At 43.0% G+C, this 25644-nt stretch overlaps 1 protein-coding gene across 1 annotated transcript in view; it reads right to left on the minus strand.

The window, feature by feature from the left end:
* The window catches only part of PSD (pleckstrin and Sec7 domain containing), an 89216-nt gene extending 65350 nt beyond the window's left edge, over nucleotides 1–23866 (minus strand). The window contains exons 1-7 of the mRNA XM_058187994.1: nucleotides 22946–23866; nucleotides 22074–22176; nucleotides 13437–13914; nucleotides 11267–11710; nucleotides 6130–6324; nucleotides 4431–4511; nucleotides 1192–1304 (exon numbers count right to left, since the gene is read on the minus strand). Coding sequence (XP_058043977.1) covers nucleotides 1192–1304; nucleotides 4431–4511; nucleotides 6130–6324; nucleotides 11267–11710; nucleotides 13437–13914; nucleotides 22074–22176; nucleotides 22946–23866 — 2335 coding nt within the window. The remainder of the gene's footprint in view (nucleotides 1–1191; nucleotides 1305–4430; nucleotides 4512–6129; nucleotides 6325–11266; nucleotides 11711–13436; nucleotides 13915–22073; nucleotides 22177–22945) is intronic.
* Nucleotides 23867–25644: the final 1778 nt, after the last annotated feature.

Below are 25644 nucleotides of genomic sequence, written 5' to 3' on the forward strand. Positions count from 1 at the left end.
CGGAGGGAAATTTTCATTAATATTAATACTGAGTTAGACATTGCCTTTCTAAATTTTCCACCAAAAATGTGCATGGCTATTTTCAGTTTTAAAGCACTCCAGTTCTGGAATGATGGGACCAAATATAAGATACCTTGTCGTGGTGCCTGTTGCTACCACTTATGTTCTGCTTGTAAGTTATCACTTTTGCAGACAATAAAAGCATTATAAATGTCCAGTGTTCTTTTCTGAAGGAAGCGGATATAATGAAGCAAGATGTTTTTAGCTCGAATACTAAAAATATTTAGCTGATATCAGGGGAAGGCTTCGTATGCATAGAGCAAACAAAAGTTAAAAAGTTTTTAGAATCCAGCCTCTTCCTCATGTATCTCCCTGCAGCCAGAAGGAACTTCTTTAATACTTGGTGCTAACTGTAGGCAAAAGCAAGACCCTCCATCAGTTACTGCCAGTGTTTTGTTTATGGGCTAATTGACTCTGGGTGGCTAGCATCTAGTTAAAAATAAACATGGGATGGGATGGGATGGGATGGGATGGGATGGGATGGGATGGGATGGGATGGGATGGGATGGGATAGAACAGAACAGAACAGAACAGAACAGAACAGAATAGAATAGAATAGAATAGTTGGAAGGGACCTTGGAGGTTTTCTAGTCCAACCCCTGCTTAGGCAGGAAACCCTACACCACTTCAGACAAATGGTTATTCAATCTCTTCTTAAAAACTTCCAGTGTTGGAGCATTTACAACTTCTGGAGGCAAGTGGTTCCACTGATTAATTGTTCTAACTGTCAGGAAAATTACCAGTAGGAATTAAAACACAAGGTTGGGGCAGCTCATGCATTTATTCCAATAATTCCGCTAAAACTGATCCACTTAACTTCCTGGCCCAGTCATCAAGGGGGGGAGGGAATACAGATTTTAGCATGTTATAAAAAGCTGCTGGGGCCGGGGTCATCCAGATCTCTGTTCTGCCAGGCAAACCATCTTATTATGCGTGTGTAGGGAGGCATTCTTGGCAATGCTTTATTCTACCTCAACCAGTGTTGCACACATAGAATCTGGGACTGAGTAACTGTGTTCTAGTGAAAGCCTCAGGACAGTGTCTGCCTGAGTAGAAGATGTTTACACAATGAGAAGTAATAAGTTGAAAGGCCTTATCTATTCTTTATGTTTTTAATTTATTTTATGTCACCTTCAGAAGGGATGGTTTTGGGATTGCACTCATAATATCGTTGTGAAAAGTGAGCTAGGATCCGCTCCCGTTCTTGAGTCTCTCCCATCAGGGCCAGCTCCTTCAGAAAAGACCTGAAGAGAAAAGGAAGACATGTCTATTTCTGAAGCGCAGGGCTGTCAAACTTGATTTCATTGGGGGCTGCATCAGGGTTGTGTTTGACATCAGAGGGGGCCCGGGCTGTGTGTGTGGTCAGGATGGACATCGCCAGCTCAAAGTCACTCGTGTCAGGGGCGCCTGTGGTGGTCCAAGCGATTTGCCAGAGAAAACGGGTTTCCAAGCTCCGTTTTTGCTGCGGCGGCCTCCTGCAACCCTCTGCCAGCAAAACCGGAGCTTGATCCAGCCCCCAGGCCTTGAATTTGACCTCCCTGCTCAAGTGTAATAGCCATTGCTCTAGGACATCCTGCTTTTACTTTGGAACAGTGAAGCTTTCTGTCTTACTCCCATCAACACCATAGTAACAGTTCCTGGCGAAAGGTTACAATCCCTAAACACTCTCTCACAGGTCACCAACAAGCTGCACCATCTCACTATGCCAGGAATATAGCAGGGAATCACTGAAGCAAGAGACGCAAAGGTCTAGAACTGTGATGGCAAACCTCTGACGTTCCCGCGTGCCGGCCTGCATGCTGGAAGTGGCACGCGAAACCCTCCCATGAGGTATATGCGGCCCCGCTGGCCTTTGCGCGCGTGAGAGCGGCGATACCTGGAAGAGCGGCGGTCCATCATGCATGTGCGAGCCGGCACCCAAACACCCGGATTCCGGCATGGAAGCGCGCCCAATGAACAGCTGGGTATCGTGCATGTGCGCGACGTCAACCCAGAAGGTTGGGTGCTAGCCTGCGCATGTGTGCCGGAACACCGCTCTTCCGGGTTCCGCTGCTCCCGCATGCACGACGGCCAGCTGGCTGGCACGCGTTTGATCACAGGAACGCGGAAGAAGAGCCGGTGAAGCCGCACATTCTTTGCGGGATGGTTTCGTGTGCCACTTCCAGCACGCGTGTCATAGGGTCGCCAACACTGGTCTAGAATCAATATATTCATTGTAAAATCTGATTCTGGAATAATAGAACAATTGTTCCTGAACGTTTCCCAACCCTGTTAGTTGTAATAAGAGTCTTGTAATATTGAGAATTTATTTTTATTCTGTTCTTTTTTTCCCCCTCAATCCAATGGAAAGAAGTTACGTAAAAGTAGACTATTAGCAGAAACACACTCTGAAAACAGAATTGAATTTAGTGTGCGAAGGAGAAGCTGGCAAGGAAAGATTTAGTGTGAAAATCGGCCAGATCCATCCCGGAACTATGGATTAAAAAAACAAAACACCAAATAAACAGGAAATAAATCTTCTGCCCATTTATGGGATAAGTAGCAAACAACTACTCTATTTGAAGCTCCTTGCTGCCTCCTGAATCATGTGATTCAGCACCAAAGAGAAAGAATCTCAGCAGTTCATCCTGTTTCTTTTGTAAAGGGCATTGGCTCCAAAGAGCTAAAGAGTCACTTGGCTGAGTTAGGTGGCTATAGAAATTGAATGAAAATAAAAGCAAATAAAATAAAGAACTACTCTGCACCTTGTTTTTGAAATTGACCTGCAAGATCCTTTTTAAAACAGAAATGTGGAAAGATGCTTTACATAAATGAACATCTTTTATATTGAAACAGAGTGCATATTCGCAAGCCCTTTCTCCATTTAAATGTTAAACAGGAGAGGAGAAAGCACCAAGTCCTACAGCACTCCACATACATTAGGGGCCAAAATTGTGGAAACCTTTTGGGAAAAATGTATTTTTGAGGTTTGATGGCTAATAACACCACTTTTTTTTTTTTTGAAGGTTCAAGATAATCCTATTTCACCGCTGGAATGGCCTGCGAATAGCCCAGACCTCAACCCAATTGAAAATCTATGGAGCCGACTAAAAAAACTTGTTAATCAGAAGCGATCCAGCAATAAAACCCAGTTAATAGAAGCAATCATTCAGTCTTGGGTTCACATTATAACAGCTGCACAACTAAAAGACTTGGTTTATTCCATGGGAAGATGTTGTAAGGCCGTAATTCATGCTCATGGTTACCCAGCTAAGTATTAACTGTCATGGTGATAATTCTTGTATTTCTCATTTTTCTGTGTTTTACTTTTCTTCTTTATACTGTAACTGCTATTCAAATAGCAAATCCTTCATAAAAGTTATTGCGTTACATTCTTGATTAAACTATCTTTCCATTGATATATAATTTTATGGTGCTTACTCCCTCCCCCCCAAAAAAGTGGTGTTATTAGCTAGTTTTAGAAAATACACTTTTGCCAAAAGGTTTCCACAATTTTGGCCACTACGGTAGAATGAAGTGGCTGGGCTTCTCCTGTCTGATGAACAATGGCTGGAAGCAGACTCAGAAGGAAGGAGGAGGACCAGCACAACATGGAGCTGCCTACCCTCAACCACTGAAGCTGGCCAGAAAAATACCATTATTTATAGTATCAAAAGCTGCTGAGCGATCAAGAAGAGCAAAGTTGAGTGCACCACCCCAGAATTCTCGTGATCACTTGATCATAAACTAGGTGTTCGGCTGGTTGTCAAATGTCCCACAATCGTGTGATCACAATTTGCAATTTGCAACCTTCTCTGTTGGTTTGCCCCAAAATCAATGTAGAGGATGCTTGTGTTGCGCCAGCCACTCGTACCCCTGCATATCCTCCCCAACCCATGCTACACTTCTTGGCACCCCCTCACACCCTTTGTGTACCCTCCTCACCCCTCCCTTACATCCACACACACATACCCCTCGCTCTTTCCCCCACCAAGCAGCAGTCACCTGCCTGTGGGACATGCAACTTCCTGCCAACTTCTTCACCAACTTTGGTTGTAGCAAGCTAGCAGGGAGTTGCCTTGCCTAACCATAACTGCCATTGCTAATCAATATAGTTGCACTTTAAAACTGCATCACTTAGTGATGGCAATTCCAGTTTCAATTGCCATTGTAAGTTGAGGAGTGCCCATACTATAGGCAGCACAAATAGATTTAAGCAAATTCTAGTGAGCTACTGTGGCTAAAGAAATACATGAAATCTGATAAGTCTTACTAAATCAATGTAAATAAAAATTAAACCTGAAAACTACTGCAGCTACTTTGATTTATCTCTGAACTATATTAAACTCAATCTTCCTGGAAACTCCAAAGGTCCCTCCTTGGACACTTACCTAAGAGCTTGGTCCAGAGTCATTCCAGTGAATTCAAAGAACTTGAGGTACTCCCCTGCTACTGTCTTACTGAAATCATTACTGGAAATGAAAGAAACATCTTGTTTATAGAATTGCTATATGAGACGGATTAACAACTGAAGAATAGATCATGGCAAACAGTAAAGGACAGGAAAAGCTCCGAAGATTTGTTATTTTTCAATTACACTTCCCCATCCTGTGTTCTAATCCAATAGACTTTAGCAACCATAGTATATTTGCACTTCTGGGAATATTGCTGCCAAGCTAGAAAAGAAAAGTGGATAAACCAGCATGTGTCCATCCAAGGCTGCAACTAGTCCAGAATGCAGCTGCGCAGGTAATAGTGGGGGCAACTCGTTGCTCCCATGTAACACCAATCCTGCGCAGCTTGCACTGGCTTCCTGTGGTCTTCGGTGCGCTTCAAGATTTTGGTTACCACCTTTAAAGCGCCCATGGCTTAGGACCCGGTACTACGGGACCGCCTGCTGTTACCTTGTGCCTCCCACCGACCAGGCGCTCTCACAGAGAGGGCCTTCTCAGGTGCCGTCAGCTAAGCAGTGTCAGCTGGCGGCCCCAGGGAAGGGCCTTCTCTGTTGGAGCTCCTACGCTCTGGAATGAACTTCCCCGGTTTACGCCAATTGCCTGATCTTCGACCTTCGCGTGAGCTGAAAACGCACCTATTTATTCAAGCGGGACTGGATTGAAATTTTATTGGGGTATTTATGTTTTAAGATTTTAAATGGTTTTAAAATTTCGGCCACATTATAATATTTCTTTTTAACCTCTTTTTAATGTTTATATATTGGATTTTTACTTGGCTGTACACCGCCCTGAGTCCTCCGGGAGAAGGGCGGTATAAAAATCGAAATAAATAAATAAAATAAATAAATAATGTTGTGGTCCGTCAGCAGCCTACAGAGCTGGCAATGGAGTCGGACAGCGATGAGGCTGAGGTGAGGCCAGGGCCATTGGGAAGTGAGGTGCAGACTCCAGAGCCTCCAGAGACTGATAGTAGTGAGGCAGAGGAACAGGAGGAGCCTGTTCCTAATGCACGCATGAGAAGAACTGCCAGAAGGCAAGAGCAGCTCAAGCAAAAAGGACAACTTGGGAGTAGGACCAAGAGATGGTTGGCCCCTCCCATAAGGTTTAAAACAGACCAGCACTGGCGTTTGAGCTTGGCCAGAAAACAACATTGGTAGCTTCGTCTTCTGCTCCGTCTACGTCTTGCCTTTATTTTTGTGACTTCTGAACGTTTGCCAAGAAAGGTCTTTGGCAGTTTGCCTAATTGGGACCAAGGTTTGCGGGAGAACTGAGGAATTTGTGTTGGGAGGCATTTGTTTTGAGTTGAACGACGCTGGGAATGAAGTAATTCTCAGCTTTCGAATAAAGTTTGTTTGTTTTTTCACGGACTGAGTTTCTTACTACCTACTTGGGCCTGGGTCACAACACATAAGCTATACAGGCCACAGCAGCAATATTCATATATGAAACAAGAACTTTCTCCATTGTTTCTATCATGAAGGTTGTGGCTTACCTACTGGAGCCATAATCCTTTTCTTTGAAGAGAGCTATATAGGAGCACACCAGGCAGCCATATTTCTTTATAGAGTGAATAAAATAAAATCCGAATAAAATCTGGATGAGGAGACTTTTTTTTATAATACCCACACATACTTACTTCTTCCCCAGATGACGAGCTACATCTGCCTTTTTGAAACCATCCAAGTTGTACAGCCTTTTTGCAAGGCGTCTAGCAGCCTCTAGATCAGCATTATGTCCACTAGAAAGCGTGTCCGTGCTACCCAGGGCTAGTTGCTCGGTGCTGTCCATTTCAGAATCCGAGTCGGAGACCAGCTGACTCAGATGATGCTTACTAGAACAAAAACATTTTTTTTGTTCAAATAACTCATCAAAAACAGTAACTTCCAATTTTTTTTTGGTGCAGAATGATATACTGTGTTTCCCCGAAAATAAGACCCTGTCTTATATTTTTTTAATCCCTGAAATAAGAGCTTGGAGTTATTACCATGCATTCAAAAGCCTGATTGGGCCAATTATCAGGGGATGTCTTATTTTGGGGAAAACAGGGTAGGCGGCAGGCAGGCAGGCAGGTAGGTAGGTAGATAGATAGATGCCTCTGGTGGCTCAACAGACTAATGCAGTCTGTTATTAACAGCAGTTACTTGCAATTACTGCAGGTTCAAGTCCCACCAGGCCCAAGGTTGACCCAGCCTTCCATCCTTTATAAGGTAGGTAAAATAAGGACCCAGATTGTTGGGTGCAATAAGTTGACTTTATATATAATATACAAATGGATGAAGACTATTGCTTGACATAGTGTAAGCCGCCCTGAGTCTTCGGAGAAGGGCAGGATATAAATGCAAATAAAAAAATAAAAATAAAAAAAATACCATGTTTCCCCAAAAATAAGATCCTGTCTTATATTTTTTTGAACCCTGAAATAAGCGCTTGGCCTTATTGCCATATGCTCAAAAACCCGATTGGGCTTATTATCAGGGGATGTCTTATTTTGGGGAAAACAGGGTATAACAACGTTTTAGTATAATTTTTAATTATACCAGATAGTAACTACTACCCATTTCTAGAGCAGTAACCTACTTAGTTGTCAAAACCTAAAATCAAACTTCATTTTCCCCCCTCTTTTCACATAGAAAGTCCAGAAGCAGTTTCCAAAACTATTTACATTCTTGTTCCTAATTATTGCAGTCAGCTTAGTCATCTCCATTAGTTCTATCATCTTTTCCTTCATTGTGGGAGTTAACGCTTCTTTCCATTTATGGTTGTATAGGATTCTTGCAGCCCTCAACATGTATAGTGACAAATTTCCATTTCCCACCTCCCCATTTCTTTATTTAATAGCCGTAGAAGAAAAATTTCCAGTTTCCGCTCTAAGTCTGTTTTTAAATTTTTCTGCATCAAACTATGAATCTGTACCCAAATTTCTTTGTCTTATCACATATCCACTGCATAAGAAGTACCTTCCTTACACTAATATTTCCAACAAACATTCAAAACACCCTTATACATCGTTGGTAAGTTTATCTGATGTTAAATAGCACTGGTACATCATTTTATAGAAATTCTCTTTCAGGTTATAATCAATGTAAATTTCAATAATTTCATACACATATTTTTCCATTGCTCTAACATTGTATTACAACTTAAATTTCTTGCCCGCTGAATCATACAATGTTTAACATATTTTATAATATAATTATGTACACATTATAATATAATTATGTACACACTTTTATGTACACTGAGAGCATATGCACCAAGACAAATTCCTTGTGTGTCCAATCACACTTGGCCAATAAAATTCTATTCTATTCTATTCTATTCATGGTTATAATTAGCACTTTAGTTTTTGCATTTTGTATGAATTATACACTGTGTGCAATATTATTAGGCAAGTGAGTATTTTGATCGTATCATCATTTTTATGCATATTTTCCACCTCCAAGCTGTATAAACCTGAATGCTTACTGGATGTATTTGTATAATGAGGTGTATTTGTGTAATGAGGGAGGGTGTGGCTTAAGGAAATCAACACCCTATATCAAGGTGTGCATAATTATTAGTCAGCCTCTTTTCCTCAGGCAAAATCAGTCAAAAAAGAGATTTAACTGACTCTGAAAAGTCAAAAATTGTAAAACGTTGTTCAGAGGGATGCAGCACTCTTGAAATTAGTAAGATATTGGGGTATAATCACAGAACCATCAAAAGTTTTGTTGCAAATAGGCAACAGGGTCGCAAACAACATTGTTGAGAAAAAAGACACACATTAACTGCATCTTTTTGGGATGCAAATGGGAAGTGCCAGGAACCCATTGTCGTCCAGTGCTGTCATATTCCAGAACTGCAACCTACCTGAAGTGCCCAGAAGTACAAGGTATTCAGTGCTCAGAGACATGGCCAAGGTAAGGAAGGCTGAAACCCATCCACCACTGAACAAGACACATAAGTTGGAACGGCAAGACTGGGCCAAGAAATATCTGAAGACAGATTTTTCAAAGGTTTTATAGACTGATGAGATGAGAGTGACAGTAAGGATTGCCTCTCCTTCCAACTTATGAAAGTAAAAACTCTTGAAATGTAGTATTTCAAAAGGAACCTTTAATTAAGCAGAAGTGACAGCAATGGATTCAAAGCAACATCTGAATACCCTTAGGCAAGACAAGATGGTCTTCCGGGTGCAATTCAAGGTGCTGGTTACCACCTTTAAAGCGCTCCATGGCATAGGACCGGGCTATTTACGGGACCGCCTGCTGCCATCGATAGCCTCCCACCGACCTGTGCGCTCACACAGGGAGGGTCTCCTCAGGGTGCCATCAGCCAAACAATGTCAGCTGGCGACCCCCAGGGGGAGAGCCTTCTCTGTGGGAGCACCTACCCTCTGGAATGAGCTTCCTCTGGGGTTACGATTACTTCTCGACCTCCGGACCTTCCGCCGTGAACTCAAGACCTTTTTGTTTCACCGCGCAGGGCTGGCCTAATATACTACGGTTTTTAATTGGGTTTTTTATTATCTTTCAATTATAGTTTTTAAGTGGGGTTAGCCAATTTGAATAAGTTTTTTAAAATGTTTTTTTAATTCTATTTATGAATAGAATAGAATAGAATAGAATTTTTATTGGCCAAGTGTGATTGGACACACAAGGAATTTGTCTTGGTGCATATGCTCTCAGTGTACATAAAAGAAAAGATACGTTCATCAAGGTACAACATTTACAACACAATTGATGATCAATCTATCAATATAAATCATAAGGATTGCCAGCAACAAGTTATAGTCATACAGTCATAAGTGGAAAGAGATTGGTGATGGGAACTATGAAACGATTAATAGTAGTGCAGATTCAGTAAATAGTCTGATAGTGTTGAGGGAATTATTTGTTTAGCAGAGTGATGGCCTTCGGGAAAAAACTGTTCTTGTGTCTAGTTGTTCTGGTGTGCAGTGCTCTATAGCGTCGTTTTGAGGGTAGGAGTTGAAACAGTTTATGTCCAGGATGCGAGGGATCTGCAAATATTTTCACGGCCCTCTTCTATTGTTATAAATTATAACAATTTATAAAATTGTTTTATGTTGGCTGTAAACCGCCCTGAGTCCTTCGGGAGAAGGGCGGTATAAAAATCAAATCAAATCAAATCAATCAATCAATCAATCAATCAATCAGTAGAATTAAAGCAGTAGAGACCCCTCCCTTAAACCAGAATGCAGATTTTAGCCAATACACAAGTGTGATTTCTTTACCAGCTGCCCTGAGAACTGGATAAGCATGTATTCCCATCATTATCCTCCATTATCCTTTAAAGGCTTAAAACATATTTATTTAATTGTGCAGGGCTGAGCTAAATTTTAAATTACTGGCTTTTAAATTGGCTTTTATTCTATATTTTTAATTTTAAATTAACAGGCTTTTAGAATAAGTTTTTTAACTGTTTTTATATTTTTTATATTGTATTTATGCGTTTTTAAATGCCTGTACACCGCCCTGAGTCCTTCGGGAGATAGGGCGGTATATAAATTTGATCAATAAATAAATAAATCAATAAAGTGAAACAGTCCACATGGCTGTTACAAACATTCCTCAACGTTAAGGAGATCTTGGGGTGCTTTGGCGCCAGGATATAGGTTGTAAAATATCTGTTGACACAGGCAATGCTAGTAAATCGAATCCAAGCCCCCTCTCCCTTCTCCCAATTGAATGGCAGCATCACTTTTAGGGATCTGACAGTAACTCTTGGTGGACCAGATGGATGGGCCCGTGGCTGGATCAGTAAGAGGCACAGAGTTCCCCTTTGACTCTAACCACCTAATTTATGTTAGCTTTTTAAAATTGTGTTTAATTTAGCCAAACATCAGAGTCTTCTCCAACTAGTTTTGCCTTTGCATTATTTTTATCTTCCAAACATGTTTCAGTTTCATTATCGATGCTTTTAGTAAGCAGTGAATTTACCCCATTGTGTTTTGATTTGAGTTATTCTTCCTGCAGTCCAAAGTATCCTCAACCATTTGCTACAACATTTTTATAGTTCATATACCTCCATTTTTCTTCATATAATCTTGCTCTCGCAGTCATGTTATACCTCTGAAAACTATAGCCTTCACAATAAGTATCTTGTCAATTTACCCGTATTTTTCGGAGTATAAGACGCACCTTAGTTTTTGGGGAGGAAAATTTAAAAAAAGCTGATTGGCAGGCAGATGGGCCTCCTGGAATACCCCCAATCAGCTGTTCCCAGAGGTGAATTTGAGCAACAGGTTCCTTGGTTGTGAGCTCTGTGCCTTGCTTTTTTTGGCTTTTTTTTTCCTGCCTCTGAAACTCTGTTTAGAAAAAAACTTTTTTCTGCCTCTGAAAGCCTCCAAAACAGAACTTCAGAAAAAAAGCCTCTGAAGCTCTGTTTGGGAGCTTTTTTTCTAAAGCTCTATTTGGGGGCTTCTTTTCTGAAGCTCCATTTGGGGCTTTTTTTCCCCTTAAACCTCCATTTGGGGTTTTTTTTCTAAGCTCCGTGAAGCTCCGTTTGAGAAGCTGGGCAGAGCTACATTCGGAGTATAAGATGCACCCAGATTTTCACCCTCTTTTGGGGGGGGGAAAGGTGTGTCTTATACTCCAAAAAATATGGTATATCTCTGCATTTAAATATTTTGTCTACATCTGTCAGTTGTTCTTCAAAGTAGAGGCTATAACTATAATTTCTTTCCAACAACACATATCCAAAAGAAAACGATCACTTAAACAATCACAAGATATTTCACTTTTCATTACATGCACTACCTGGAATTCACTCACCTTATGATGGAGGCCAGAGGAATTCCTAAACTGCCCTCTGAATGGCAGGGACTCTGCAAGCCACTTTTCCATTTTTGTCTTGCTTCCTCTTCCCGTTCAGTCCAAGGAACATCTGTGGCAGAACTGGTCCCAGAATCTGGATCCAGAAGAGCTAGGGGGGCAAAATTCTGCCCAATGGTTTTAGCACTGTCTTGAATTTCCTCTTGAATTTCTCGAGTAAGAGTAGGAAGATCAAAGGTGAAGACACTTCCATTTTGTATATGAGTGGGAGAAGACAAGATATCTATGGAATCTAGGCTGGTATAAGAAGTTCCTTTGGCTCGATGGGACTCCATGATGCTCTCAAAATGCTTGCTGAATGAATCCATACTATCCTTGGAAATGTTCTGCCCAAACAGGAAGGGTACCGGCGATTTCAGTAATTGAGAATTTCTGTGGATGACCCTGGTGATGATATGCGGTGGTAAAAGAGAAAAGAAAGAGAAGTTATGTTAGCTCTCAGGCCTGGAAGCCATCTTTTGCAGTGCGCCTTCAGGCCTGCCATATTTACCACTGTGGGAAATTGGGAGGGGGGATTGTATGGAGCATGGGTGATGTGTAGTCATAACAGCATTCCTTTCTCAGAGAGTCAAGGACATCTTGCCCTGCACCTGGACGGCTGGAAGTGGGAGGCATCTCCAGTTGGGATGGTGCTTTCATTGGGCCATGTGATGGACATGTGGGTGCTAGGCAGGGACTTGGACTTTCATTTGAGTGGGGAAAACCTGGAAGCTTTCAGATTCAGGTTTTCCCAGATGTGCCAATATGACATCTCTAATAAAATGGAACTTTGAGGAACTTCAAGCCTCGGAGTTTTCTTTTGTTGGGGGTGTTGCTTGGAACCCTGACATTAGCCTTTCTCAACCTTGTTTTCAAGTTTCAATGAATTCCTGCATAAAAATTTAAATTTTTTAAAGAAAACCTCATAATATAGTTCACGTCTAGCCTTGCCTATAATATTTAAATTACTCAAGGCATAAGCATAATAATGGACAACATCCAAGATTATTTAGGGGAAAAAATCCAGTTTTTCCAGTAGAACAGAAAGGGAATAAAAGGAAAAGCAGAGATACAAAAGATCAACTTTGGACAGATAAAATATTTTTGGGGAATTGCAAAAGCCAAAGAACCAATTTACATAGAGCATGGTCTGGATTGACTATGAAATGGTGTTACTGCTTAAGCTCTTTCAGGCTAAGACATTAGCCCAATTTTCTTACAGGACTCTGATTGGACCATGGACCGTGGTCTTTGACCAAAAATGTGTGGGGAGAAAGTGAAAAAAATATACTTTAAATGTAGTATTGGAATTATGGAACTGTCTTCCTTGTGAAATATTTTGGAATGTACAGTAGTCAATTTTTGTCATGTTTGTTCACTTATGCACAAGGGAAACAATGCTACAATACAATGCTACAAACAATGCTACAAAATATTGTACTGGATAGTAATTTTTTGTGTAAATAGAAGAATTTTTAATTGGCTATACAGCTAAAGGATATACTGATATTTATTTTCCTTTTTCAGTGTATTTTTGTTTGTTTGTTTGTTTGAACTCCTTTGAGGGGAGAAGGTGAAGGAAGATGAAGAGGACTGTGTGGGACTGTGTTACTTGTGGAATTGTTGCAACGCCTGCCTACCCGATTGCAGGAAAACAGGTTTGATTGCTGTAATGAACAATGGCATTGAAATGTTATGCTGTTATGTAAATTAGGCCTCATAGGGATGCAGTGGCTAAGACGCTGAGCTTGTTGATCGAAAGGTCGACAGTTCAGCGGTTCGAATCCCTAGTGCCGTGTAACAGGGGTGAGCTCCTGTTACTTGTCCCAGGTTCTGCCAACCTAGCACTTTGAAAGCACGTAAAAAATTGAAAGTAGAAAAATAGGGACCACCTTTGGTGGGAAGGTAACAGTGTTCCGTGCAGCTTTGCTGTTTAGTCATGCCAGCCACATGACCACGGAGACATCTTCAGACAGCGCTGGCTCTTCGGATTAGAAACAGAGATGAGCACCGCCCCCTAGAGTTGGGAACAACTAGCACATAAGTGCGAGGGGAACCTTTACCTTTACCTTAAATTAGGCCTCTGCAGGCAAACAAACAAACAATAGCCACTGTCTATTGGCCACCTCACCTGTCCTGATGATGTACCACGGCTTCAGATATTTCACCGTCTTTATTCCCCTGGTTCTTGTTGTCTAAAGCTTTGCTATCCTCTTCCATGTCCTGCTGAAAAAAGAGGTCATTTGGAACAATGTTTGCTTTCCTTGGAATGCCGGTGGAACTAAAATTGCTCTCGCTGTCCTTCTGGCTCTCAATGGCCGAATCCACTTCTTCCTTCTCAGCCAAAATATCGTCTATGTTTGTCTCATGGTAGCATCTCAAGGGGACTGAGTCCAGATCAGTCTCTGAATACTTCACTGTTCTGCGGATGATTCCAGTTTCACAGTTTTCAAACTTTGCATTACTTGCTGGTGGAGTCATCTCAATTTCTACCTCTACATGACACAGGCTGTGTTCTGGCCTCATCCGATCTGGATTTTCTTGCACTGAGAGTTTGGATTTCTCAAGGAGCTGAGCTGAAGGATCAAGTGCATTCTGAGATGGCATTCCTGGAATAGAGAGATTCCATATTAACAAACAAAATGTCAAAATATCGACTATCGATATTCAAAATGTATCGAATATCGAGTCAAAAAGAGAGTTGAGAAAATATCTACAGACCCCTCACATCCTGGACATAAATTGTTTCAACTCCTACCCTCAAAACGATGCTATAAAGCACTGCACACCAGAACAACTAGACACAAGAACAGTTTCTTCCCAAATGCCATCACTCCGCTAAACAAATAATTCCCACAACACTGTCAAATTAACTATTAAGACAGTATTAGTGTTATTTTTCTCATCCTTACTAGTACCTTTCTCTTCTCACTTATGGCTATAACCATGTTGCTTGTATCCTTACAACTTACCAGTATATTATTTTTATTGTTTCCTAGTATGATTTGATTGCTTATTAGTATCCTAAGACTATCACTAAGTGTTATATCTTATGATTCTTGATGAATATATTTTATTTTTTCTATATGTACACTGAGAGCATATGCACCAAAGACAAATTCCTTGTGGGTCCAATCACACTTGGCCAATAAAGAATTTCTATTCTATTCTATTCTATTCTATTCTATTCTATTCTATTCTATTCTATTCTATTCTATTCATGGTTCCTAAGTGATTCCGGTTCTTTATGTATAACATTTCTTCAGTACATCTGCATCAAACATGTCAAACTCTGGTGGCTCAACAGACTAATGCAGTCTGTTATTAACAGCAGCTGCTTGCAATTACTGCAGGTTCAAGTCCCACCAGGCCCAAGGTTGACTCAGCTTTCCATCCTTTATAAGGTAGGTAAAATGAGGACCCAGATTGTTGGGGGCAATAAGTTTGTATATAATATACAAATGGATGGAGACTATTGCTTGACATAGTGTAAGCCGCCCTGAGTCTTCGGAGAAGGGTGGGATATAAATGCAAATTAAAAAAAAAAAACTAAAAAAAAACCCTCAAGCCCCAAAGGCGAGATCTGGCTCATGATGTGGTTAGATCTGGCCCGTGGGGCCATCCAGGAAAAAGCGAGTGGCAGGCTCCCACTGTCTCAGTACTGGCCCAGCCCTGCCCAGCCTGGCCCTCTACCCAGGTGCACACAGATGTGGCGAGTGTGTGGGGGTTGGCATCCCCAACCAAAGGGAAGCATTAAGAATGTGGTGTAAGATCACTGGGGATGCCAGCCAGCTTGCGCTCACCACCTCCTGTGCGTGCACCCAGTGGGACTACCAGACCAGGCTGGGGAAAACCTCTCCTTATATACAGTTCAACCGCGGCTTTAACCAATCAGCAACGTGCTTGTTTCCGAAACCATTTAAAGATACATTACACTCCTTCCCCAGAAAACACTTTACCCATATTTACATGATATTTACATATTATTTTTATTATTTCCTAGTATGATTTGATTGCTTATTAGTATCCTAAGACTATCACTAAGTGTTATATCTTATGATTCTTGATGAATATATTTTATTTTTTCTATATGTACACTGAGAGCATATGCACCAAAAACAAATTCCTTGTGGGTCCAATCACACTTGGCCAATAAAGAATTTCTATTCTATTCTATTCTATTCTATTCTATTCTATTCTATTCTATTCTATTCTATTCTATTCATGGTTCCTAAGTGATTCCGGTTCTTTATGTATAACATTTGCTCAGTACATCTGTATCAAACATGTCAAACTCTGGTGGCTCAACAGACTAATGCAGTCTGTTATTAACAGCAGCTGCTTGCAATTACTGCAGGTTCAAGTCCCACCAGGCCCAAGGTTGACTCAGCTTTCCATCCTTTATAAGGTAGGTAAAATGAGGACCCAGATTGTTGGGGCAATAAGTTTGTATATAATATACAAATGGATGGAGACTATTGCTTGACATAGTGTAAGCCGCCCTGAGTCTTCGGAGAAGGGTGGGATATAAATGCAAATTAAAAAAAAAAAACTAAAAAAAAACCCTCAAGCCCCAAAGGCGAGATCTGGCTCATGATGTGGTTCCGTGGGGCCATCCAGGAAAAAGCGAGTGGCAGGCTCCCACTGTCTCAGTACTGGCCCAGCCCTGCCCAGCCTGGCCTCTACCCAGGTGCACACAGATGTGGCGAGTGCATCCCCAACCAAAGGGAAGCATTAAGAATGTGGTGTAAGATCACTGGGGATGCCAGCCAGCTTGCGCTCACCACCTCCTGTGCGTGCACCCAGTGGGACTACCAGACCAGGCTGGGCTGGGCTGGGCTGGACCAGCCGCTCGCTGTCTCCAAGGTGGCCTTGTAGGCCAGAACTAAGGCTGACTGAATCCCAGCCCGAATGGCCAACACAAAGTTGTTGTAGATCAGCTCCTACAGCCCCAGTAGCAGCGCTGCAGCTGCTACCAGTGCTTCCTTATCCAACTGGCTATAGTTCCTCTCTGTCGAGGACATCGCTCTGGAGTAGAAGGCTATTGGGGCTTCTGTGCCATTTGAAACCTGTGGCTGAGCACAGCCCCACCCGTAAGGGAAGCATCGCAGACTAATACCAATGGCAATGAGCTATGATACTGAATCAGTAAGCTATCGCCGAGAGTAGGTTTTTACTGCTTCAAAGCCCTAGCTTCCGACTTTCCCCAAGACCAAGCAGTATTCTTTCCCAGTAACTTATGTAGCGGCTCGGCAACGGTTGCCTTATTTTTAAAAAGACCGTAAAAATTCACTAGACCCAGGAATGCCTGTAGCTCTGTTTTGTTTTTGGGCGCTGGAGCCTTTCTTATTGCCTTGACCTTGCTTTCAGTGGGTGAATTCTCCTTGTCTATTCTGTAGCCCAAGAACTCTACGGATTCTACCCCTATCTGGCATTTGTTCACTTTAACCTTTAGACCGCTGACCGGAAAATGCCCAGAACTTTTCTCAAACGCTCCCCAATTCTTCTAAATTTTCGCTGATATCAATACATCATCAAAATAGGGACTACCCCGGAGCCCTTGCAGAAGTCGCCCATTAAATTTTGAATAGACCAGGTGCCACACTCACCCCAAACTGTAACCGGGTACACTTGAAAGCACCTCTGTGAGTCACAATTGTCTGGGCTTGGCTGTGTTGGCGTCTCACGGGCAGTTGTTGATAGGCTTGAGCCAAATCTAACTTGGCAAAACGTGTCCTTGCCCCAGCGAGTGCAGCAAGTGTTGCACCACGGGACCGGTAAGCGCTTTGCTGCAAGGCTTTGTTTAACGCCGCCTTGTAGTCAGCGCAGATTCTAACTGACCCATCTGGTTTCACTGGGGTGACGATTGGCGTCTCTCCCACTTTGCGTGATCGACTGGCACCAGATCCCTGACTGATGAGCTTGTCTATCTCCTTGTCAATCTTGGGTTTAAGGGCAAAGGACCTCCTTGCCTTTAACCTAATGGGAGCTACCTGGGGTCTAAATTGAAGGAAATAGGGGTCCCTTGTACTTGCCCAGGCAGTCCTTGAAGACATCTTCGAACTCGCTCATGAGTGTGTCTTTAGGTTAAAGTCACTTCTGTAGATGCCAGTCACTCCATGCCCAATGCACGGAACCAGTCTAGTCCCAACAGACTTGGCAGGGTCCCTTCGACTATCGTGATGGGCAGGGTCTTCTTGTGTGGTCCGTACTCGACGCGGACGGAGGTGGTCCTCGAACAGGGATGCGATTCCCTTGGTAATCGTGAACTCGTAGCCGCTGTGTTTGCAGTTTGCTTTGGCGATTTTCGGCAAAGCTTTTGCAAAAGTGTCCCAGGACATGATTGTGATCGCTGACCCGTGTCCACTTCTAGTCGGCACGGCACTCCTTCGATTTTTGGTTTAGTGAAGATTTTCTTCTCGACTGGTTGCTGCACGGCCTATGATCACGGTCATTCGATTTGAGTTCGCCCTTTTGTTTTGACCAATCACGGGTCGCCTTGCCGATCCTGCGCTCTGATTGGTTGGTTTGAATTTTCGGCGGGAAGGTTGGGGTGCTCGACAGACTTGAGCCAGGTGCCCCTTCTTCTCGCACCGCCGACATGTAGCGTCCTTGAACTTGCATCGTTGACGCTGGTGTTGCCCTCCGCAACTTCCGTGATTCATCCCGGTCTTTGCCCCTTCTCTCGTGAGGCAAACTCCTTCCTCATCCTCGCCGTCTGATTCGGTCTGGATTTCTTCATTGTGGACCGGGTTGATTTCGCTCGCCGCTGGCGTGAGTGGCTTTTGCAGGGTTTCCGCCGCTTGGGTGGACATCTCATGAGCTCTGGCTTCGCCCAGAGCGTTTGCCAGCGTTAGATTGCTTTTTGATAGCAGCCGCCCGCAAACGCATGTCTCTGACCCCACGGATGAGTTGCTCTAACAGCTCCTCATCCAAGTCTCGTACCCACAGTCCTTGGAGGCTTTTCAGGGCGGCCATGTAATCGCTGATGGATTCGCCTCTTGCTGTCTGCGCCCCAAATTCAAAACGCCGCACGATTTGGACGGTGTTGGCGAAATGGTTCTTCAATAGATTTTGCAGAGTTTGCCACGATACCGATTGTACTGGCGTTGGCTCTGCCAGGGCTTCCGCAATGTCGATGACCTCAGGACCGCAGTGGCTCAGGAAATATGCCCTTTATGTTGTCTGAACTCCTTGCAGTTCGCTTGCTTTAGGAAGCTTTCAAACGGGTCATGTACGCTCCCATTTCTCCTGGCTGGGTCAAACGGCGCGGGCGGAGTGTAGCTGGCCATCTCCGCGTTTCTGCCCTGAGTTTGCTGGGTTCGGTTCCTCCGTGCTTCAGCTCGTACCTGGTGCTCGTTAGCCTCGAGATCCCACCTTCGTCGCCAGTGTTATGTTCGGGAAGTAACGAGGCTGGAGACCAGGGTAGTGACAACAGCTCTTTAATATATGGTGAACCCAGCAACCAGGCTGGGGAAAAACCTCTCCTTATATACAGTTCAACCGGCGGCTTTAACCAATCAGCAACGTGCTTGTTTCCCGCCGAAACCATTTAAAGATACATTACAATAACCATGTTGCTTGTATCCTTACAACTTACCAGTATATTATTTTTATTATTTCCTAGTATGATTTGATTGCTTATTAGTATCCTAAGACTATCACTAAGTGTTATATCTTATGATTCTTGATGAATATATTTTATTTTTTCTATATGTACACTGAGAGCATATGCACCAAAAACAAATTCCTTGTGGGTCCAATCACACTTGGCCAATAAAGAATTTCTATTCTATTCTATTCTATTCTATTCTATTCTATTCTATTCTATTCTATTCTATTCTATTCTATTCTATTCTATTCTATTCATGGTTCCTAAGTGATTCCGGTTCTTTATGTATAACATTTGCTCAGTACATCTGTATCAAACATGTCAAACTCTGGTGGCTCAACAGACTAATGCAGTCTGTTATTAACAGCAGCTGCTTGCAATTACTGCAGGTTCAAGTCCCACCAGGCCCAAGGTTGACTCAGCTTTCCATCCTTTATAAGGTAGGTAAAATGAGGACCCAGATTGTTGGGGGCAATAAGTTGACTTTGTATATAATATACAAATGGATGAAGACTATTGCTTGACATAGTGTAAGCCGCCCTGAGTCTTCGGAGAAGGGCGGGATATAAATGCAAATTTAAAAAAAAAAACTAAAAAAAAAACCTCAAGGCCCAAAGGCGAGATCTGGCTCATGATGTGGTTAGATCTGGCCCGTGGGGCTATCCAGGAAAAAGCGAGTGGCAGGCTCCCACTGTCTCAGTACTGGCCCAGCCCTGCCCAGCCTGGCCCTCTACCCAGGTGCACACAGATGTGGCGAGTGTGTCCCCAACCAAAGGGAAGCATTAAGAATGTGGTCAGCCTGTGGTGCAAGATCACTGGGGATGCCAGCCAGCTTGCGCTCACCACCTCCTGTGCGTGCATCCCGTGGGACTACCAGACCAGGCTGGGCTGGGCTGGACCAGCCCCTCACTGTCTCCAAGGTGGCCTTGTAGGCCAGAACTAAGGCTGACTGAATCCCAGCCCGAATGGCCAACACAAAGTTGTTGTAGATCAGCTCCTACAGCCCCAGTAGCAGCGCTGCAGCTGCTACCAGTGCTTCCTTGCCTCCATGATCCCGCGGCCCACGAGCACTTCCCTTTCACCAGGATGGCCCCTGCTTTGCCTCCCACCCTGCAAGGGAAAGCCACGGCCACCAGCAGCATTACCACCTTCTCCCCCTTCCCATGTCCCTTCCTGGGTGCAGAGGAGGGAGGGAGGGAGGAAGGAAGGAAGGGAGATTGGAATAAGAGGCAGGGAGGGTCTGAGGGAAGCCCTGCCTTAGCACTTGGCCACAAGCAGCCCTGCTCTCTTCTCGCCATCCCCTTGCCCCCTCTTCCAGGCCTCTCCTGGTAGTCTCCCATCCTATCACTGAGGATGCGTTGCTTACAAAGCTGGGTCTCCTTGCATGAAGAGGGAGTGGGCTTCCTCTCACCCATGCACTTTGCCCTTCTGCACGCACGATGAGCAACGTGGCCACAGAGAGCAAGCACAGCCACAGCAGCCTCATTTTAGTGGCCTCAGAAATAGTGACAACCAACCTAGGTAGGACAGCTATCATGAGGCCATGAGAGGAAACAGTTTGACAACTTCAACCTGGACAGAATTCAACAGCTTCAGCCTGATGCAGAGGTTCCTGAGATCCTTGCCTTCCAGCCTAGCCCCCCCACCAATATACAGGTAGTCCTCAACTTACAACAGCTCATTTAGTGGCTGTTCAAATTTACAACAGCACTGAAAGTGAATTGTGGCTGTTTTTCACACTTACAACCGTTCCAATATCATCAGGGCCATGTGATCAAAATTCAGACGCAACTGGCTCATACTCATGATGGTTGCAGTGTCCCTGGATCATGTGATCCCCTTTTGCAATCTTTTGACAAGCCAAGATTCATTTAACATGAAACTTTTTGGGAAAAGTGTATTTTTGAGGTTTGATGGCTAATAACACCACTTTTTTGGGGAGTTTCAAGATAATCATATTCCACTGCTGGAATGGCCTAGGAATAGCCCAGACCTTAACCTAATTGAAAATCTATGGAGCTGACTAAAGAAACTTGTTAGTCAGAAGTGACCCAGCAATAAAACCCAGTTAATAGAAGCAATCCTTCAATCTTGGTTTCACATTATAACAGCTGCAGAACTAAAAGACTTGGTTCACTCCATGGGAAGATGTCGTAAGGCCGTGATTCATGCTAAAGGTTACCCAATGGTGATCATTTTTGTATGTCTTGTTTTTTCTATGGTGATCATTTTTGTACATCTTAATTTTTCCTATGTTTTTCACTTTTCTTTTTTATGCTGTAACTGCTATTCTAATAGCAAATCATTCATAAAATTTATTGCATTACATTCTTGATTAAATTATCTTTCCATTGATATATAATTTTATGGTACTACTCCCCCCCCCAAAAAAAAGTGGTGTTATTAGCTAGTTTTAGAAAATGCACTTTTCCCAAAAAGTTCCTACAATTTTGGCCACTACTATATATCAGTTGCTCCTCTGAGACATAACAAGGGTTAGTTCCATAAGAGGAGTAGCTATGCAAAATATACTGTGAAAATGTGTTCAGTCTTTCTATTTCTTAGGCTCTCATATTGACCTTCCTTGAGATAGACTCATCTGAAATCATGCATTTTAATAAGCTGCTGATTTTAACTGAATGATTCAAATATATTGAAATTAAATAACATAATTTACTGGTAAGTAGAGATTAGCTTTGACTGGATGATGCCACACCTAGCATTCTTTACTCAACACAGAGCTTGAACACATTCAATAGACGTTTCGTCTCTGGATCTCAAGTAAAAAAGTAAGTGCTACTATTCAACTGCAGCTGCAACCAAGAACTGAATGAAAACCCTTAGTTTTAGTAGAGCTAAATACCTTATTTTTTACTCATGCGTTCTGATTTTTTGGGGGGAAATTTTGCTACTGAATTTCATGTTAGTATGTCAGCAGAGGAGAGACTGTACTTTATTGTTAGTATATTATGGAAAACAGTGTTCTTTCTATTTTGCATTTTCAGCATATGAGTCGATAGGCATGCTACAATACTTACATTATTTATAGCAAATCTGAGCTCAGAACATCGTTTTCAAGGTGATGGGATCATAAAGAAATATTTGTCGCAATACCATTACAGGACACACCAAACCAAAGGAAACAAGTGGGTTTACCTGTCTTAGGAGATTCCACTGAGCCGTAGAAAAATTCCCATTTGGCCTTGGCAACACGCTGGGCATGGGCAGAGCTTTCATGTGAATATGCCCACAAGCTTCCCTTTAAAAAGGAGAGAGACTTTTATTTAGGAGGACCCATTGTCCAGCTTTAGAGATAACATTTTGGCAGTGGTGGGATGCAACTGGTTTAACAACCGTGTCAGGGTTCCAAGGAACACCCCCAATGAAATAAAGCTCTGAGGCTTGAGGCTCCTCAAAGTTCCAATTTATTAGAGATGTCATGTTGGCACAGCTGGGAAAACCCGAAACTGAAAGCTTCCAGGTTTTCCACACCCAGTTGACAGTTCACAGCCCTGCCTCACACCCACAAGTTCATCACATTGTCCAATCAACTCTTTACACACAATTGGATACAATCTTCAGGCAGTTTCCATCGGATGCAGGATGTTCTTGAATACGGAATGTTGTTATGACTAACTTTCTACCACTCCAACAACAACCCCCTCCCAACTTCAACAGCTAAAATATGTGGCAGTTAAGAAGCAAAAAAGAAAATCGCCTTCCAAAACTGACAAACCAGTTCGGCAAGCATGTGCAAAATACGCGCACAGCGTTAAAAGATCACTCATTTTAAGCTTACCTTCTATGACAGGGCTGGTGAGTAAAACAGCTGACCCGCGGCAATCCACTGTGCCGCGCGAATCAGCTGAGCTAAAAAACAGGAAAATATAGGACAAGAAAGGAGAGGGGTGGGTGGGTGGGCAGGGCCAACTGCTCACTGGAACTACCAGTTTTTGCCCAAACCGGTCCTAACCGCCAGAATCTCACCCCTGCATTTTGGCCAGAAAATATTTGGTCTTACTAAGTACCTGATACTGTGGTTCCTTGTTCTGTGGGTGTCTTCGATGGCACAAGAGATCATTAGATAGACTGCTCATCTCACCAGTGAGGGAACTGGGAGGGCAACTGGCACCAAGAGAAAGTGAGGTTCCATTACCCCAACTCAAAGAGGGTTGTGCATTTGAAAGAAACCTGTTTCCAGCAAGCAGGGGATCTGAAGCAGATATCTCTGGTTTTGGCTTAAACCCAAGATGCTCTTGCTTACTGCTGAGAACCACGGGGTCCTGTTCATCTGTAGTGGTCAAAGAGGATTTATCTGTCTGTGCTTTGAAGCTCATTCCATTATCCAAAATGACAGGATTCGTGGATGCCGTGACTTCGTGCTGTAAGGAATATTGCGTCTGAGCATTTGTCTTTCGGCTCCTCTGCTTATTGGCCTCAAGGTGAAAATCCTCTTCGGATTCCAAACTTCTGCTCAAGCCGTTTTCTTTTCTGGATTCTATCAGTGGGAAGCCATTTAAAGTTTTCACATTGGCTTTCTCAATAAAGCGAAAGGTCACTACAGAACTTTGACCACCAGTGACGGGGACTACTAGGGGCGCTTGATTGCCTGAGGGACAGGGGGAACTTCTCAATGGAGTACACGGAGCTGTGACTCTTCCTGAGATGGGACAGCTGCTACTTCCAAAGTTGCTCATCTTAATTATCTTCTGGGTTAGGGAGCCAGTACTGTTATATATGCCAAGCTGAGATCGCAGGGGTTCGGAAGTCAGTCCCTTGCGGAAGAGATGAATCCTGCCAGCATTGGGTGAGAGATCATGATAAGGATGAAAAGAAACAGGCATCGCATTCTTGGAAGGAGGAAGCTGTGGTGTCTTCTCCATTGCTTGAACATAATGTTGTTGGCATGACATTGGATGGAAGCCCATAACTGCTCCATCCTGGGCCATTTTGGAAGAATGAGTTGGAGCAAAAAGGGAAAAGAACCAGGAAACAGAAGCTATTTTTCAAACGTCAAGTCGGTAAATCTAAGAGAAGTAGCAGCATTGCATGGCCCTGAAAGAGACAAAGAGAGAGCAACGTCTCATAAACGTTTTGGTACAAGACACAGCAAACCAAAGGAAGCAGATTGTACTTGCTTGTAGAAACAAGAGCAGAAAAGATGATATTTGATATTCATTTTAACATGAGATTTTAATGTGAGAACCTCCCTCCCTTTATCTTTTTTTTTTTTACTAATAGCACAAAATTATAGAAATATTGAATTGGAAGAAATTGTTGACACTATCAAGCTCAACCCATGGCCAGTGTAGGACTCCAAATTAAAATAACCTAGACAGATATCTTTGTAGCTTCTATCTGAATATAGCCAATGAATACATTTGTTCGTTCTCTGGATAACCATTTCCATAGTTAAAGGTAAAGGTAAAGGTTCCCCTCGCACATATGTGCTAGTCATTCCTGACTCTAGGGGGCAATGCTCATCTCCGTTTCAAAGCCGAAGAGCCAGCGCTGTCCAAAGACGTCTCCATGGTCATGTGGCCGGCATGACTCAGCGCCAAAGGCACACGGAACACTGTTACCTTCCCATCAAAGGTGGTCCCTATTTTTCTACTTGCATTTTTTTACGTGCTTTCAAACTGCTAGGTTGGCAGAAGCTGGAACAAGTAACGGGAGCTCACCCCGTTATGCGGCACTAGGGATTCGAACCGCTGAACTGCCGACCTTTCGATCAACAAGCTCACCATCTTAGCCACTGAGCCACTGCATCCCTTTCCATAGTTAAACTACTTTTAATACTAAAATTCCCCCCCCCCAGCATTCTGTTACAATCTACCTTCCTGTTATTTAAGTCTATTATTTTATATCCAATGCTCTGAAACTAGAGAAAGCAGGGCTTAATTTTTCTCTATGATATTCTTGCAGATATCTGAAGAATACAATGAGGTGTAATCTGTCCAGGCACAATTACTTCTTGTGATTAGAAATTAGACTTGTATTGTAGCCTAACAGTTCATTTAACTTCATTTTTTGCAACCATACAACGTTACTGGCTCTTTTTCAGTTTGTAATAAACTACGGTTCCTAAATCATTTTGCAGGTGGTATTACATGACTAGAATTCACTCTATATAAGTCTATACCAATGACTTTGGTTTCCTGATAGAAAAAAGTCATCTTTGCTAAAGTTGACCTTGTTACCGTTTTTCCAACATATTATTTGCCGTCTCTTACGTATCCCACACAATTTTGGGTCATTTCCAAATCTGGAAAGGCAGAGCATGGTCTTGGAGGCTAAAGTTCTGATGATGACACCAGTTTTAAAGCTAGTGGTTCAGTTCTAAAATCCTGTGCCCCAGGGGTGAAATCCAGTAGGTTCTGACAGATTCTGGAGAACCGGTAGCGGAAATTTTGAGCAGTTCGGAGAACCGGCAAATACCACCTCTGGCTGGCCCTAGAGTAGGGTGGGAATGGAGATTTTGCAGTATCCTTCCCCCAGGAGTGGGGTGGGAATGGGGATTTTGCAGTATCCTTCCCCTGCCACATCCACCAAGCCATGTCCACAGAACCAGTAGTAAAAAAAATTGGATTTCATCACTGCTGTGCCCTTTCATTGGATATTGGCCTTTTTTGGGGGGGGGAGGGGAGAAATGTAGATGAAAACACCACTTGTGCTCCTAATTCTTTAACTTTCTGCCCAAGTTGTTCATAATCTCTTATTATTTTCA

The sequence above is a fragment of the Ahaetulla prasina genome, chromosome 6 (assembly GCF_028640845.1).
Source record: "Ahaetulla prasina isolate Xishuangbanna chromosome 6, ASM2864084v1, whole genome shotgun sequence".
NCBI classification, from domain to species: domain Eukaryota; kingdom Metazoa; phylum Chordata; class Lepidosauria; order Squamata; family Colubridae; genus Ahaetulla; species Ahaetulla prasina.